Consider the following 17,069-nt stretch of genomic DNA (forward strand, 5'->3'; position numbering starts at 1 on the left):
CAGTATAGCGTAAGCATAAACATAACTTTTATATGCAGTGGGAAACCAAAAAATTCATGTGATTCACTTCATTATGGTGTTCTGGAACCAAACACACAATATTTGTGAGGTGTGCCTGTATAGTAGAAACTGCTGGCGAATATTTCATATGAGGTAGACATATTCATTTATGGTCTGGCTAGCATTCATTTTCCCTTCTTCTGGTAATACCATCCAAATTTTCCTTGGGGTAGGCACAACACATCTCCAAATGTCAATCCATGTGTTTTAGGAGAAGCTAACTCCAGAGGTGGGCATATGACTCAGATCAGACCAATCATAACACTGCATCCCTATTCTAGCTACTGTGATTGGCTCAGAGGCAGGTATATAGCCAATGAGATTCAACCCTGGGACTTGTTGAACCTGGGACATGGTTGGAAAGAGATATTATTCCTATGGGGGTTACTAAAAGGATGGAATACGAGTATATACTTCATGTTGCTGACAGTCACCTACTCAGAGACATTTTCTAATAGCCCTTGTATCCACATATGCTTAAGTTAGAGTTGGATTTCTGTCACTGGTCATGCAGAAATCTTAATGTATCAATCAAGAATCCAAAATTATTTGAGCAGGTGGATAATGGGCTCAAAACTCAACAGATAGATTTAGAGCCTCAATTTCAATGTTGAAAATCACCTGTGCCCAGGAAGGCTTCTGGGGGCTGCTGGTGAGGCTCTGTTTCCTGATCTGAGAGGAGTACTGGTTACAGGGCTATTCTCAATATAGGAAAATGCAACCAGTTTTTCCCTTGTCAGTATGAAGAATATATTCCAACAAATACTTTTTTTAAAAAAATCAATTGCACAGGACAGGATGGGGAAGATGGAACTTCACTAATGGGAGACTGAACTGAGGGTTTCAGTCTCTTATAAGCTCAATATGAGTCAACAGTAGCTGCCCCAAAAGCCAACAGAAACTTAGGACACGCTAACAGGCAAACTCAACCAGAATGAGGACAGCAACAGTTCCATTCACCCTAAGGTCAGATCAAACTTTGGGGAAAACATGGACTAAGTAAAGCATGTCCACAAATCTCAAAGTCACATCTCATAAATGTTAGCAATAGGAACAGGAGCAGTTAGCCTGAAGAGAAGAGATGGGAAGATAGGCAATGGGCACGACAGACTCAATGAAACACTGGAACGAATAGACAACCTTATCATCTGCAAATAATGTTATTTTCTACACAGAAAACTCCAAAAGAATGGAGTGAAAAACTGAGACTAAGGCGCCTTCAGCAAAATTAGTTGCTACAAAATTAATACACAAAATTGTAAAGCCCTCCTTTCAAGACATAAACAAGACTTATATAGTAAAACAAAACCAAAAACAAAAAACCTATAGCTTTCCTAAAGGACACAGCATACTCGCCCAATAGAGACATGTAACATTTGCCTACTTAGAAAACTCACTATGACAAACGTATCTGTTTCCCAAATTAATTTTTCAATTGTGGTAAAATTTTTGTAACATAAAATTTACCATTTCAATTATTTTTAGAGTATAATTCAGGGGAACTAAGTACATTCACATTGTTGTGCAACCATCACCACCACCCATCTCCAGAACTTTTTCATTTTCCCAAACTGAAACTCTGGACCCATTAGGCAATAACTTCCCATTCTCCCCTCCCTCCAGTCACTGGCTAAATTTTTTTGTTGTCATTGTTTTTAATTAGTTTTCGTTTTCATCATGGTAAAATACACATAACATAAAACATACCATCTCAATAATTTTTAAGTGTTCAGTGGTATTAAATATATTCATAATGTTGTACAACCATCACCACCGTCCATCTCCAGAACTCTTTTCATCGTGCAAAACTGAAACTCTATACCCATTTATGATATTGATCAACATTCGAGGAATCTATTTTTGAACTTTGATGGGAAAACTTGACCAAAAGTTCTTAAATATTATGTGAAAAGCTGAAAATAACAAAGAACATTTGGCAAAAGAAGAGCAATATGAGGAAGGACTCGTTCTATCAGGTACTAAGCCACAATATGAAGCTATAAGGATCAAAACAGGGTGTCACTGGGACAAAAACAGATGATTGGAACAGAATAAACAGGTAGGACAGTTACCCTGCTTCACAAATGAGGCTCTAGAGTACGAGGGTGGCGTTGCAAACCCAAGGGGAAGCAAAGGATGCTGGGACACTTGATAAATCTTTGGAAGCAAAATAGAGATAAATTTCATTTGCTGTTTTATACTAAAATGAGATCCAGAAGGATTACACATTTAATTATTCAAATAAGGCCACAAAAATCTAGAAGAACGTATACATCACTAGATTATGAAACACTTTAGAGCAAGAGTCAGCAAGCTCCCTATAAAGGGCCAGAGAGTAAATATTTTCATTTCTGCCAGCTTGATGGTCTCTGTTGCAATTACCCAATCTGCTGTTGTAGTATGAAAGCTACCATGGACAATATGTAAAAGAATGAGTATGGCTGTGTTCCAATAAAACTTTATTTACAAAAACAGATGGTGGGAAGCTTTGGCTTTCCAGCCATAGCTTTTTGACCGCTGTTTTTGAGGGATAAGAGCAAAGAACAAAATAATAGGAAAAAAGCAAATATCATTAGGTTTGACTACATAAAAATGAAAAACCCCGGGACATAAAAACACAAAAATAAAATGTGAAAGCAAACACACACGCACACACAGACACAGACACAACACACACACTGCAGAAAATATTTGCACCTTACCTGACAAAGACTTGACATCTCCCTATTTTCATTCTTTTCTTTTCTCTCCTTCTCCCCCTCTCTCCTCTCTCACACATAAACATATACAATAACTCAATCACTGAAATTAATAAGAAAAAACCCACTAGTGCAAAAATGGACCAAAAAAATAGACAATGCAGAGAAAGAAAGAAGTGACTAGTTAGCTCATGAATAGATATTCAAACTTAAACTTCTCAATTATATGCAAATTAAGACAACAGAACTATTTTCCACATATCAAATACATAAGCAAAGATACGTTTTCAGTGTCATCATCCAGTGTTGATGAGGAAAGTAGTGATAAGGCAAGCCTGGTACTCATTGCTGGTGGGAATGAAAACTGACACAGCCTTTCTGGGGACCAAATGAGCAGTTTATATTGAAGCTTTGCAGATGCTGATATCCTTGAATCTATTGAACCCCAAGAATCTACGCTAAGTGAATAATCAAAGTGTTGGCCAAACTACTTTTATACAATGATAATCACCATGGCGTAATTTATAGTAGAAAAAATTGGAAACAGTCTCAAAATCCAATAATGGGGGAGTGGTTACATAAATTATGGTTCATTCAGACGGGTCTATGAGGTTGCCATGAAAAATCTCTTTTCCAAAGACTATTATATAAACACAAGATAAAATAGTCAACCTCTGAGGAATATTTGACTCAGCTGACAATCCTTCCTTCTAAAAAGGCCTCCCTCTCTGGGCTTCTGAGATGCCACACCATGCTAGCGTTCTACCACCTTGGCATCATGGTCTCTCCTTTGTTCTCTTCTTCTTGGCCCAATATGCAGCTATTGAGGTGTCCCAGGGTTTTGTCTTGGGGTCCCTCCTTTGCTCTATATACCTTGCTTCCTAGAGGACCTCATCCAGTCCTTTGGCTTTGAAAAGACTGCATTTGTAAGCTGATGACTTGCCAATTTTTATACCCATCCTTGATATCTCCCCTGAGCTCCAGACTCACCTAGTCATCTGCCTGCTAACGATCTCCACTGGGATGTTAAAAGGGACTGTCAACTTGGACAGTCCTACAGAACCCCTGATTTTCTCCAAATCTCCACCTGCCTCCTACCCCAATCTTCCCAGCCTCAAAATATAGTACCATCGTGGGCCTAGATGCTTAAGCCAGAAGTAGTCAGTCATCACTGAGTCCCTCTTTTCATTGCCTGACACGCAGCCCTGTTGGCTCTACCTTCTTACTTCTCCATTTCACAGCCACCACTGCAGGTTCTCACCTAGGCTACTGTGATAGTTTCTGACAAGGCCTCCCTGCTCCCACTCCTGAAAATGTACTCATGTAGTCTACTCTCCAGGAAAAATTTTATATGATCTATATCTCATTATATGACTCCCTTCTCAAAACCCACCAGTGACTTTCTATCTCAACCAAAGTAAATGTACACTTCCTACCACAGTCTTCAAGGATCAATATTCCCCAGACTGCCTCTCTACCTCCTATCTTCTTTTATCCTCAAACACACCAAGCTCATTCCCTTTCCAGGCCCTTTGTACATTGCCTCCAGATTCCCATGTGACTGCTTCTTTCTCCATATTCAGAGCTCAGCCTAACTCACCTCCTTACAGACGCCCTCCCTGACACCACAGCTTACACATGGCCTCCCACCCCAGTCCTTACTTACACCATTACTTTGTTTAGGTTCTTCAAAGCACAGAGTAGGTACCTAATTTTGTTGAATTGATAAATGAATGTTCGGGCAAAAGCTATTTTTAAATATACCCCTACTCCCTCTGTGTCTGTGTGTAGATGCAAATTGTTGAAGACAACTGGAGTGGGGATGCCCCATCTGTGGCTCTAAATCTGCCCTCCTTCATGCCTGGGAAAGCTTAACCACGTGGACTGCATCAGAGACTTCCTTGCACTCTGCTTCATGGTTTGGTTTGGTCATGGGAAGCATGGTAAGGAGAGTAGAAGGTGGCCGGAGAAAGTCACTGTTCCTGTTAGGCAGCCCTCTCTATATAGTCCCCTCCTTAGGATCCAGTAGGTTCCTCTTCCCTTGGCCCCTTCAGGTTTGGGGGTGATAACGGCTCCTCACTTTTGCTAGCCCCCTGGGCACTACATCATTCCTTGTTGGTTCATGTAAACCAATGTTTCTCAAAGTGGTCCCCAAGACTCAGGGTGTCCAGGAGGTCAAAACTATTTTCATACTAACCTGAAGATGGTATTTGCCTTTTTTACTGAGTTGACCTCTGTACGGATGGTGCAAAAGTAATGGTGGGTAAAACCACCATCACTTTAGCACAGCCAGTTTGGTGGCACCCAACTGTACTAGTAATCACCATATTTCATGTGCACAATAAAAAAAAATGAAACCAAAGAAGATATATAGATGGCAAATAAGCATAGGAAAAAATGCTCCCTATCATATGTCTTCAGGGAAATGAAAATTAAAGCAACAATGAGATACTACTACACATCCGTGAGAATGGCCCAAATCCAGAACACTGACAACACCAAATGCTGGTGAGAACGTGGAGCAACAGGAACCCTCATTCATTGCTGGTGGGAATGCAAAACAGTCCAGCCACTTTGGAAGCCAGTCTGGTGGTTTCTTACCTAACTAAACATACTTTAACCATACGATCCAGCAATCGTGCTCCTTGGTATTTACCCAAAAGAGTGGAAAACTTATGTCCACACAAACCAGCGCACGGGTATCTATAGCAGCTTTATTCAGCATTATGAATAATTATGAATAATTTGCTTTAGAAGTAACCAAGGTGTCCTTCAGCAGGGGAACAGATAAATAAACAATGACACATTCAGACAATGGGATATTATTTAGCACTAAAAGGAAATGAGCTATAAAGCCATGAAAAGACATGGAAGAACCTTAAATGCATATTACTAAGTGAAAGGGGTCAATTTGAAAAGGCTACATAGTGCATGATTCCAACTATACGACTTTCTGGAAAAGGCAAAAACTATGGAGTCAGTAAAAAGATCCATGGTTGCCAAGATTTGGGGAGTGGGAGGCATGAATAGGCAGAGTACAGAGGGTGTAGAGCAGTGAAAACACACTGATACTCTGGATGATACCAGAATGATGGATACCAGTCATTAGACATTTGTCCGAACCTACAGAATGTATTAATACAACACCGAGAGTGAACCCCAATGCAAACTATGTACTTCGGGTGATTATGACGTGTCAATTTATATTAATCAATTGTAACAAATGTACTATCCTGGTGGCAAATGATGTTGATGGGGAAGGTTGTGCACGTATGGGGGACAAGGGGTGTATGGGAAATCTCTGTACCTTCCCCTCATTTGCTGTGAACCGAAAACTGCTCTGAAAGAATAAAGTCTTAATAAAAACACAAAAACAAAAGCACACACACTATAACCAAAAAAAAAAAATCAATACCAATTTCACTTTTAAACGTCCTTGATGAAGCAGGGAAATGTATTAACCCTTGAGTGCAGGTCTTTTTAATATTCTGTGAGACAAAACGGTAGTGCACATGATGTGTGATCATTGTTGCAATCTACAGTAAGTTGTGTGCTAAGCTAGCCCCTTCTCTCATCAAATGCCATTTTTACTTAAAGAATGACTAGCAAACAATAGTTACTAACCTTTGTTTCTAAAATGAACAGAGATCGTCTCACAAATGATAAGTGTTTGTTGCCTATAATAGAATTTGAGTTTTCAGGCAAAAATGAGAATTTGGGGAAGTTGTATCATCACCATGAGCTTACAGTTTCTCAGGACTTGAAGACTTCTCTGGTGAGATTGGTGTTGAAATTATATGTATTTTGGGCGACTGGTTGGCTTAGTGGTTAGAGCGCAGTGCTCATAATACCAAGGTTGCCGGTTCGATTCCCACATGGGCCGGTTAGCTGCACCCTCCACAACTAGACTGAAAACAACAGCTGGACTTGGAGTTGATGGATCCCAGAAAAGCACACTATTCCCCAATAAAAAAATTTAAGAAAAAAACAAAGAAATTATACATATTTTAATATAATGAAATGTGTCAACATTTAGAAGATCTACATAACTCAGTGAACTAATATCTTCTTTCCAGCTATTGAGATATAATGACATAAAACATTATGTAAGTCTAAGGTGTACAACGTGATGATTTGATTTCATGTACATACTGTGAAATGATTACTCCAATGAGGTTAGTTAACATCTCTATTACCTCACATAATTACATTTTTGCGTGTGTGTGGTGAGAACATGTAAGATCTACTCTCCTTGCAGCTTTCAAGTGTATAATACAGTATTTTAACTATAGTCACCATGCTGTACACTCAATCCCCAGAACTTATTCATGTTATAACTCCCCATTTCCCGCACCCCACCACCAGCCCCTCGCAACCACCATTCTACTCTGTTTCTGTCAGTTTGGCTTTTTTAGGTTCCATATATAAGTCAAATCATATCAGTATTTGTTTTTCTCTGACTTACTTCACTTAGCATAATGCCCTCAAGGTTCACCCTGTGTTGTCACAAAGATAGGGGATTTCCTTCACTTTTATGGCTGAATAATATTTCATCATATGCATAATATTATTCAGCTCTTTCTATACACACGCACAGGTGCATGCATGTGTGTGTGTGTGTGTGTGTAATTTTCTTTTCCATTCATCCGTTGAGGGACATTTAGGTTGTTTTCATACCTTGGTTGTCGTGAAAATGTGAATACACATTTTGCAATAAACATTGGGGTATAGCTATCTCTACAAGGTAGTGATTTTATTTCCTTTGGCTATACTCAGAAGTATATTGCTGGATCACGTGGTAGCTCTGGTTTTAATTTTTTAAGGAACCTCCATACTGCTTTCCATAATGGCTGTACCAATTTACATTCCCACCAACCGTGTACAAGGGTTCCCTTTTCTCCGCAGTCTCGCCAATACTTATTACCTCTTATCTCTTTAATAATAGCCATTCTGACAAGTGTGAGGTGATATCTCATTGTGGTTTTGATTTGCATTTCCCTGGTGATTAGTGATGTTAAGCATTTTTTCATGTAGTTGGCCATTTCTATATCTTCTTGGGGAAAGTGTCTACTCAGGCCCTCTGCCCATTTTTTAATTGGATTATTTGGGGGTTGCTCTTGAGTTGTATGAGTTCCTTATGTATTTTGGATATCAATTCCCTACTGATACAGAATTTGCAAATATTTTCTCCCATTCTACAGGTAGCCTCTTCATTTTGTTGATTGTTTCCTTTGCTTTTTAGTTTGATGTAATCCTACTTGTTTACCTTTGCTTTTGTTGCTTCTATTTTTGGTGTTATAGCCAAAAAAGGTGAACCAGTACTTTCTAACAGTTGTATCTAACAAACGATACATTATGTTTTTGAAAAGTATGATTGGGTAAAAGAGCCATTCAAGTGCAAGACAGACCGATGGATTTTAATGTAACAGAGTAAGAAAAGCTAAAAATTGATATGGTGTCAGATTCCATATTGAAGAAACTACCACCTGTTGTGTTTGATTGTGGTATCAAAAAATACCCACAATTATCTGAAAAGGCAATTTAAATGTTTCCTCTCTTTTCCAACTTATCTGTGTGAGGTAAGATTTTCTTAATTTACTTCAACCAAAATAACATATCACAACATATTGAACACAGAATTAGATAAGAGAATCCAGCTATCTTCTTTTAAGCCAGACCTTAGACTTGCAAAAGTATAAAACAAGATTACTTATTCTCCTCACTATTTTGTTGGTTTGTTTGTTTTGAAAAATATAATTATTTTTCATAAAACTGTTTAGGTTAACATGTGTGGTGGTTTTAGAACATGTTCACAAATTCTCCTCTGTTCAAGAAGTGGAGCCCAATTCCCTTTCCCTTGAGAGTGGGCTGGACTTAGTAAATCATTTCTAGTAAAAAAAAAAAAAAAAAAAAAATGGCAGAAGTGATGGTATATGACTTACAAGGCTAGGTCATAAAAAGTACTGTGGTTTCCTCCTTGTTCGTGAGTGGGGGTCACTCATTTGGACGGAAGCCAGCTGCCACGTTGGGAAGACACTCAAGCAGCCCTGTGGGGAGGCTCATATGGCAGGAAACTGAGGCCTCCCGCCAAGAGTCACGTGAGCAAGCCATCTTGGAAGTACGTCCTCCAGGCCCAGTTAACCTTGAGGTGACCACAACCTTATAAGACATCCTGAGCTACAACCACCCAGCTAAGCTGCTCCTGGATTCCTGATCCACAGAAATTGTGTGAGGCAGTAAATATTTATTGTTTTAAGCCACTAAATTTTGAGCTCATTGGTTATGTAGCAAAAGCAACCCAGTACCACAGGTAACGGATTTAATGTCATGTTTTCATGAATAATACGTATTTATTTTAATCCCTCAGTTTTCATTTCAATTGGGGTGAATATCAATAGATAGAACCCAATTAAATGGAAGTTCTTAGGAGTTCTCAGTTTTTAAGAACATAAAGGGGCCCTGAGACCAAAACATTTGAGGACGATTTCCCTCAACTCTGCAAATTTCCTCTTTATTAAACTTTCCTCAAATTACCCAGGTGAGAACTCCATTTGCTTCCTGTCAGGACCCTGACTGATGGAACAATACCAAAATATTATCAACAGTTGTTGCGGTTCGGTGGGGGTATGAGTGGTTTTATTGTATTCTTCATGTTTCTTTTTTTCTGTACTTTTAAGATTTTCTACAACAAGGATGCATTACTTTTATAATTAGGAGAAAAGAAACTTCCCTTTCCAGAAAATCATCAAAAGTGAAAGTCAGAGCTGTGTTTCCTTTAAGTGAGTCAATAGTTTCAGGGTGCTTTGCAGACCCAGGTGTCCGCTGACGCACCCGGAGAAAGAGGGGGCAGGGAGAGGTTTGCAGGTGTGGGGGTGGGAAAGAAGTGGGGGTGGATAAGGTTCTAGCACCCCCCAGCTTACCTCAGCCAGAATAGCTCTTTCATCTGTTTTACATAGTGGGTTTTCTGCATAATATTTCATTTAAAGGAAAGTTTCCACAGCTTAAAGAAAAAAAGTTTGAAAACCTTTACCATGAAAATAACAGTTGAAGAGCTAAATTTAGGCTATAGAAGAATCGCTCAAACTTTTGAATGTGAATAGAGTTTCCATAAAGAAAACCCTACATATTCTGAGAGAACAGAAGCCATGACACGTTAACAAATGTTCAGTCATTTCAAGGGAGCCTGGACCCATTTGGTCTTGGAAAGAAGTTTCAGCAAGTGATGAAGAGCTTATCTAGGGACTCCCAACACGAAGGGCCAAGAGGCCAGCGGAAACACCAGGGTCCGTGAGGCCCAAAGGGACACAGATCAGAACCACAAGTAAGTGGTTTTCCTGTTTTCTAGGGAAAACCGAATGCAGGAGGTGGCAGGATCACCTAGTAGTTAAAAGCATGGGCTTGAGAGACAACTGAGCTACCTTCAAGGCCTGAGTCTGACCCTTAAAACCTGTGAGATCTTGGCAAGTGACATAGCCTCTCAGAGCTTCATTGTCCTCGTCTGTAAAATGGGGTTTGAGAAGGTAAAAGGGTGCAGCCATTTAGGAAAACAGTTTAACAGTTTTTTAAAAAGTTAAACATAAATGTACCATATGACCCACCAATGCCATTCCTCGGTAACTACCCAAGAGACATGAAAACATATGTCCACACAAAGACTTACACAGACATGTTCTTAGTCGCATTATTCATCATAACCCAAAGGGAAATAATCTAAATGTTTACCAACTGGTGAATGGATGAGCAAAATGTGGTTTATCCATACACTGGGATACTATAGGACAACAGAAAGGAATGGAGTCCTGACATATATCACCACCTCATAGAGCTTGAAAACATTATTCTACATGCAAGAAGCCAGCATGAAAGAGGACATATTGTATGAGCCCATGGAATGCAATGTCCAGAAAAGCAACTATACAGAGGCAGAAAATAGATTAGTGGTTGCCTAGAGCGGGGAGTGGGGATGGGAACCAGGAGCGACCACAAATGGTCACAAAGTTCCTGTTGGAGGTCACAAAACATTCTAAAACTGAGTTGTGGTGATGGATGTAGCACTCTGTAAATTTACTGAAAATCATTGACGGGCACACTTAAAATGGGCAAATTTTATGAGGAGTAAATTAAACGTCAATAAAGCTGTTTTTTAAAAAACGGGCAGTGGAAACATGAGGGTGGGGCTCAGGTAGGGGCTCTGAGGCCAAGGAGGGTCCCTGGTACCCGGGCACTAGCCTGAAGGCGAGGCACAGACAGAGAAGGACACTCAGTGAGCTCCCCAGCGCCGCCTTTCTCTGGAACGACTCACATTGCCCTGGCAGGTGGAGGAGGTTGACTCAGCCACTGCTGTGAGCTCAGGCGAGCGGGGGAGCTGCCACCCCACGTTCCCTTCCCGCTGTGAGCTAACGCCTCATCAGCCTCCCCTACACCAGCTCCACCAGCACACAGGAGCCATGCCAGCCAGCTGGGAGCAGCGGGCCCTGTCATGCTTCCAGGAAGCTGAGCACAGCCGGGAGAGATCGCCTGTGGACTGATGGCAGCTTCATAACCCTCCCCCAAAACCCAGCCACCTATGGATCCCCAGGGCACCTCTCACCCCACCACCACAGCCGCCACAGTGCACAGTGCTCAGGGCCCCCACCCTCACTCAACTGTCCCCCAGAGCCAGAGACCAGCCTGCTGGGTCTAGCACTTTTCTCACTGAAATTTCATACACGTACTCTTGGATCCAGCTCTTTCATTTTTCCACATCTGTCCTAGATAAACACCTACATGTGTGCTCAAAACGTTCACTTTGGCAAAAGCAAAACTACTGAAAATCTTACACGCCCATCAATAAGGAACCCATTCAATCATTCTGGAGCATCCATACTACGGAATATTACACAGCAGTTAAAAAGAATGACGCAGATCTATTAATCCACTGCAGATGTACTGGCAGGAAACCACCTCCAAGATATATTGTTGGGTGATAAAAAAAGAAAATTGCAGAATAATGCATTCAGGATGTCATCTCTATTTTACCAAGTCCACAAATACGTATGTAAATGAGAAAAATGCCTGGAAGGAAACACATCAAACAAACAGCAGTACTAATTACAGAACACTGTATACTTCCGTGTTTGAGTTTTATGAGAAGAATGTGTTGTGTATATTTGGATTCTTAAAAACATTAAAGTCTTGTAACAAAAAACCATATATATACATAGATATATGTGTATATACACATATATATGAAAAAGTGTGTTAAAATGATTACCATGCTGGTGCAGGGTTCAGGGTCACTCTTCAAAGAGCTGTCACACATGCAGGATCTTGTCTAATTCTTGCCACACCCCGTTGAAGGCAAAGATCAAACCCGCATTTTGCAGATTAAGAAACTGTACACAAAGAGGTGAAACCAACTGCTGAAAGTCCTACACCGGGCTGATGGACCCCTGGTGCTCTTTCTAACCAGCACACGTGGGGGTCCACCAGGCCTGAGGCCTGGGCAGGGTCCTGGGGGTAGGGGGTAGGCATGGGCCTTAGGAAGTAGCACCGCCAGCTCACAGAGACTCTGCAAAGCCCCTTCTGGGAGGGGGAGATGGGACTTTGTCAGGCGACAAGGGAGTAAAAGACGAGTGATGCAAGAGGCACTGATGAACTTTATCACCCACGACAAAAATGAGACATCATGACGTGCTGCCCACGGAGTGGGATGGGCCTGCCACGTCATCCAGCAAACGACACGTGGGAAGGAGCCTAGCAGGGCCGTGTCCCCTGAGCCTGAGATTTCATATCTCTCTCTAGGGGGTGGCTCACCTCAGGCACTCAGCTGGCTAGCTGAGTGGTCCCCGTAATGCCTCTCTGCTCATTCCCCAGAGTACTCTGTAACCAGGGCAGAAATGGAATGGTGCTTCTCAGAGCGTTCTAGAACCTGAGGAGCAACGGACATAAAGCCCAGCATCCTCTAGTGCGGTGAGTGCCACCACGTCTCAGTTCTTTCATTGACTGCGTCAGCACCAAGTGTCTGGAGGATGTGTGAAGGCAGGAGCCCAGAGGGACCCAGGAAACACAGCTGGGCCCTTCCAGGGACAGAGAAAGGACTCACATACAGAGGGGGACCAGAGGCTGCTGCAGGTGAACACAGGACACACACACACACACACACACAGACACACCTCCGCTGCACAATGAGCAGGCATAACCCCTGAAATTGTGCTCAGAGAAGAAGGCTTTGGCCAAATCGTGGACCCTCCATCCATCCTTACAACAGGAAGCAAACCTACAAGGCCCCAAGGCCAGTAACAAGAGCTTGAATCCTGGGGGTTCTGATCCCATCTCTGCTACCTTGGTCAAGGTTCTGAACCTCTCTGGGTCTCAGGTTCCCCATCTGTAAAATAGGTGTTTTATACCTGCCTCTTAGGTATCGTGATAGCTGGATCATGAAACACATAATAATAAGATACTTAAATAAAATGTAATAAGTAGAGTGTATATATATAAAATCTGGAAACAGATTATATGAGTGTGTATATTTATTGATTCATTCACTTTATAAAGTGAAAATGTCCTAGACAACATTGTGCATATTTGTCTCTGTTTTCAGACTTTATGCACACCCTATATATAAATATGATTACTTTTACACACATACAAACATATCATAATTTGTATATTTATAACAATGTTTATATTCTATACCACTTTATATTATGTAACCATTATGTAAGTAGTTACCACGTTTTATTTTATTATATCACATAGTATTATCTTTTTATTCTATTTCATTCCGTTATACACAAAAAGAGTCTAAGATAAATTTGGAGCATTCGCAAGACCTGTGAGGCTGCCCCACTTTGGGAGAGGGGCCAGACCCACCCCAGGCCGCACCTCTACTGCGCAGACCCTGAGGGCCAAATCCTGCTCTGGAGACACCGGAGGCCAAGGCGCCTCTAGCCGACACCCATCAAATGGCCTACCTTCCTCGGTGTCGTTCCTCAGGGACGCCTCCAGCAGGGCCACGCTGGCCTCGAAAGTCACCTTCTTCCGCCGGCCGCCGGTGCTGCGCTTCCGCTCATGCTTGCGCTTGCGGTGCTGCAGGTCTTGTTCGTACTGGGCCCACTTCTTCAGCTGCTGTGCCCGGCGCTTCTGGGCGGCCCGCAGCCGCTCCAGCGTGGGCACCTTCTCCAGCAGCTGCAGCTCCGTCAGCAGGTCCACGTGGTTGGCCATGGCCACGGCTCCCCACAGCCCGGCTGGGGGCTAGCACCGTGTGCCCGGGGCCTGGGGAGCGCGGGGGCTCCGGCGGGGCTGGGGCCTCATGGTGGGGCCTGTGGTGGGAGAGAGACAGAGGAAGGGATGCTTGTCAGGCTCAAAACTCTCATCTGATTATGTCACCCCGCCCCATGTTCAAAACAGCCATTTTTCTATTTTATTGTTTTCTATTTTCTCTCTTTTTATTAAGGTATAGTTACCCTGTAACATAGCATATGTTTAAGGTGTTGAGTTGATATTCTTGGAGACTACCCCTGTAGTGTTAGCTAATATCTCCATCACATCACACATCACATAATTACCCTTACTTTATCATGGTTGTATTGTTATAACATGCAAGGTTATTACACTGTTAGAATGTATAAGCGGTTTACTGTTCTTTTGTTATAATTGTTATCTTGTTACAACATATAAAGAATTTATTGTTAATTTTAAAGGAATTAATACTATATCTTTAATTTCTCAGTACTAATTTATAATAGCTAAATATTGACCGATGTAATCCCCAGAAACAAAAGCTCTGGAAAGCTTTGGAATTCTTAATTTTAAAAGAACAAAGAAGTCCTAAAACCCAAAAGCTTGATAATTGATGAACGGCTGGGACCTAGAAAATTTTACTTGAGGTGTTCCTCTTGGGCTGATCTTAAATTTATTTTTAAAAACTCATACCTCTCACTCTCACTGGTTCCTGGACAACATGAAGTCAACAAAATTTCAGTGTCTCAAGCCCACTGGTGCCTGTCTTCATGTCAGCACAGACCCCCATGGGCCCTCAGACATAGAGGGAGGAGGTCTTGGAACAACTTGAACCTCTCTAAGCCTGTTTTCCCACCTACAAAATGTTGTATTCACCTTCCAGAATTTATAGGATGTTCTTGGAATAAAAAGAGCTGAACCAAAAATGTCATACACCTAATAGCAGAGAGAAACAAGTTTGGAGAAAGAAGAGCAGAGACATGTAAATGCAGTGTACCTGGGAACCCACAGGCAAGGCTAGTGGCGAATTGGGGGTTGTTGGATGACAGAGAAAAACCGGCAGGGGTCTACATCTGTATTGTGTGGAAATGCCTGCCATCACAAAGGGGATTGGGATAGCCCTGGGCTTCAGGAAGTGACTGTTCTCTCTCCTGGGTTTCTTGCTTCATTGCCACCTCTGGGTTGCTTTCTACAAGAGGTTAAAGACCAGGGTTCAGCTTTAGCCTGAACCCTGAGGTGCTCAGATTGGGTCAGAATGTTCTTCAGGTATCTCCCAGCTCTGAGACTGCAGGGTGGACAGGTGGAATGAGGAAGGGGCTGGCGTGGTGATGCTTCCAGGGCAAAGGTCCCGGGATCCAAGTGGACCTGGGGCCAGACGACAGCAGGAAGCAGCTGGCTTTGGTTGACTTTTGTTTTGTATTCTTTTCTTCGGAATCCCTTACCGTGATTTTTTAATTCATCCATTAAACTTTTTATTTTGAGGTCACTGTAGATTCACATGTCATTGTAATAAGTCACAGAGACAGATGCCGTGTACCCGTTACCCAGTTTATCCCAATGATAACATCTTGCAAAACCACAGTTTAACATTACAACCAGGAGCATGACATTGATGCAATCTATCAGTCTCATTCGTATTTCCCCAGTTTGACAGCTACTCGTGTGTGTTTGTGTGTGCGTGTTTAGTTTTATGCAATTTCATTACTTGGGAAAGTTTATGTATCCACCACTACAGTGAAGATACAAACAGTTCCAACACACGAAGATCCCTACACCCCCTCTCCCAACACACGCCTGCTCTTGCCCTCGGCAATCACTAATCTGTTCCTTATCTCTAGAATTTTGTCACTTCAAAAATGTTATATAAATAGAACCAGACAGTAGGTGACCTTTTGGGATTGGCTTTTTTCATTCAGCATGAACCCCTTAAGATTCATCCAAGTTGTTGCCTGTATCAATTGTTCATTCTCTTTTTGTTGCTGAGTAGTATTCCGTTTTATGGATGTGCCCCAGTTTATTCAACCATTCACCCACTGAAGAACACCAGGTTGTTTCCAGTTTGGGGCTGTTACATTCACATATAGGTTTTTGTGTGAACATGAAGTTTTCATTTCTCTGACTAAATGCCCAGAAGTACAACTGCTGGCTTGTACAGTATGTACATATTTGGTTTTATAAGAAACCGTCAAACTGTTTTCCAGAGTGGCTGTACCATTTTTCATTCCCAACAGCAATGTATGAGTGATCCAGTCTCCGTCGGCATTTGGTGTTATTACCGGTTTCTATTTTAGTCATTTAGATAGGTACTTTGGTTGCCTTTTTAAAAGGAGCTCAGAAGAGTTAAATTCAATCATACTATATTGTCATGATGGTCAGACCTCACTGGCAGCTAGTGGACTACATGTTTACCTTCCCTCCCTTCCTCACGTGATCAAATATTTAATGAACACCTGCTCTGTAAGAAGCCCTGATTCAGAGATGGATCAGGGACCAGCTCTGCCTTCTAGAAAATCCCTGTCTGTCTGTCTGTCTGTCAACCTATGTACAAATTCATTCAATACTCCTGACAAGCTAATGAGATAGATACTATCATCATCCCCATTTCACAGATAAGGAAACTGAGGCACAGAGAGATGAAGTAACTTAACCCAACATCACACAGCTAGAACACAGAAGTAACAATCTGCCGGGGTTATCAGTTGTCCCCCGGGGACAACTGCTAATCCCAAAGGATGGGCAGGAGTTTACCAGGTGAGAGGGACAGACGTGGGCTGAGAGGGAGCTTGGCAATGTTCAAAGGCATGGAGAGGGGCTGACCGTCAGGGAGGGAATCCTGGAAATCAACACACACAAACACGACTGCAAGAGGACAGGAATGCCCAGCCCGGAGGGAACAGAAGTCTTGGGGGCCGTGGTGAGTAACTTGTGGCTGTGGGCCAGACCTAACCTGAAGCCGCCTGTGGTCCACACCATGTTTTACAATACGGTAATTCACTGCTAACATTTAAAACGTGGAGACTATATATCCAAAATCAGGTTTTCGGCTTTTCTTAGAACATCTCAGTCCCTGGCCCTGCTTGGCTCACA

General features: G+C 42.0%; 1 protein-coding gene across 2 annotated transcripts in view; it reads right to left on the reverse strand.

Moving 5' to 3' along the window:
* PPP1R16B (protein phosphatase 1 regulatory subunit 16B) overlaps positions 1–17,069 on the reverse strand; it is a 91,999-nt gene that overhangs the window by 53,115 nt on the left and 21,815 nt on the right. For both annotated transcript variants that reach the window (XM_033094777.1, XM_033094778.1), the window contains exon 2: positions 13,715–14,062. In XM_033094777.1, the coding sequence (XP_032950668.1) occupies positions 13,715–13,964 (250 nt within the window). In that variant the 5' untranslated portion in view covers positions 13,965–14,062. The remainder of the gene's footprint in view (positions 1–13,714; positions 14,063–17,069) is intronic.

This window comes from Rhinolophus ferrumequinum, chromosome 23, assembly GCF_004115265.2.
Source record: "Rhinolophus ferrumequinum isolate MPI-CBG mRhiFer1 chromosome 23, mRhiFer1_v1.p, whole genome shotgun sequence".
Taxonomy (NCBI): Eukaryota; Metazoa; Chordata; class Mammalia; order Chiroptera; family Rhinolophidae; genus Rhinolophus; species Rhinolophus ferrumequinum.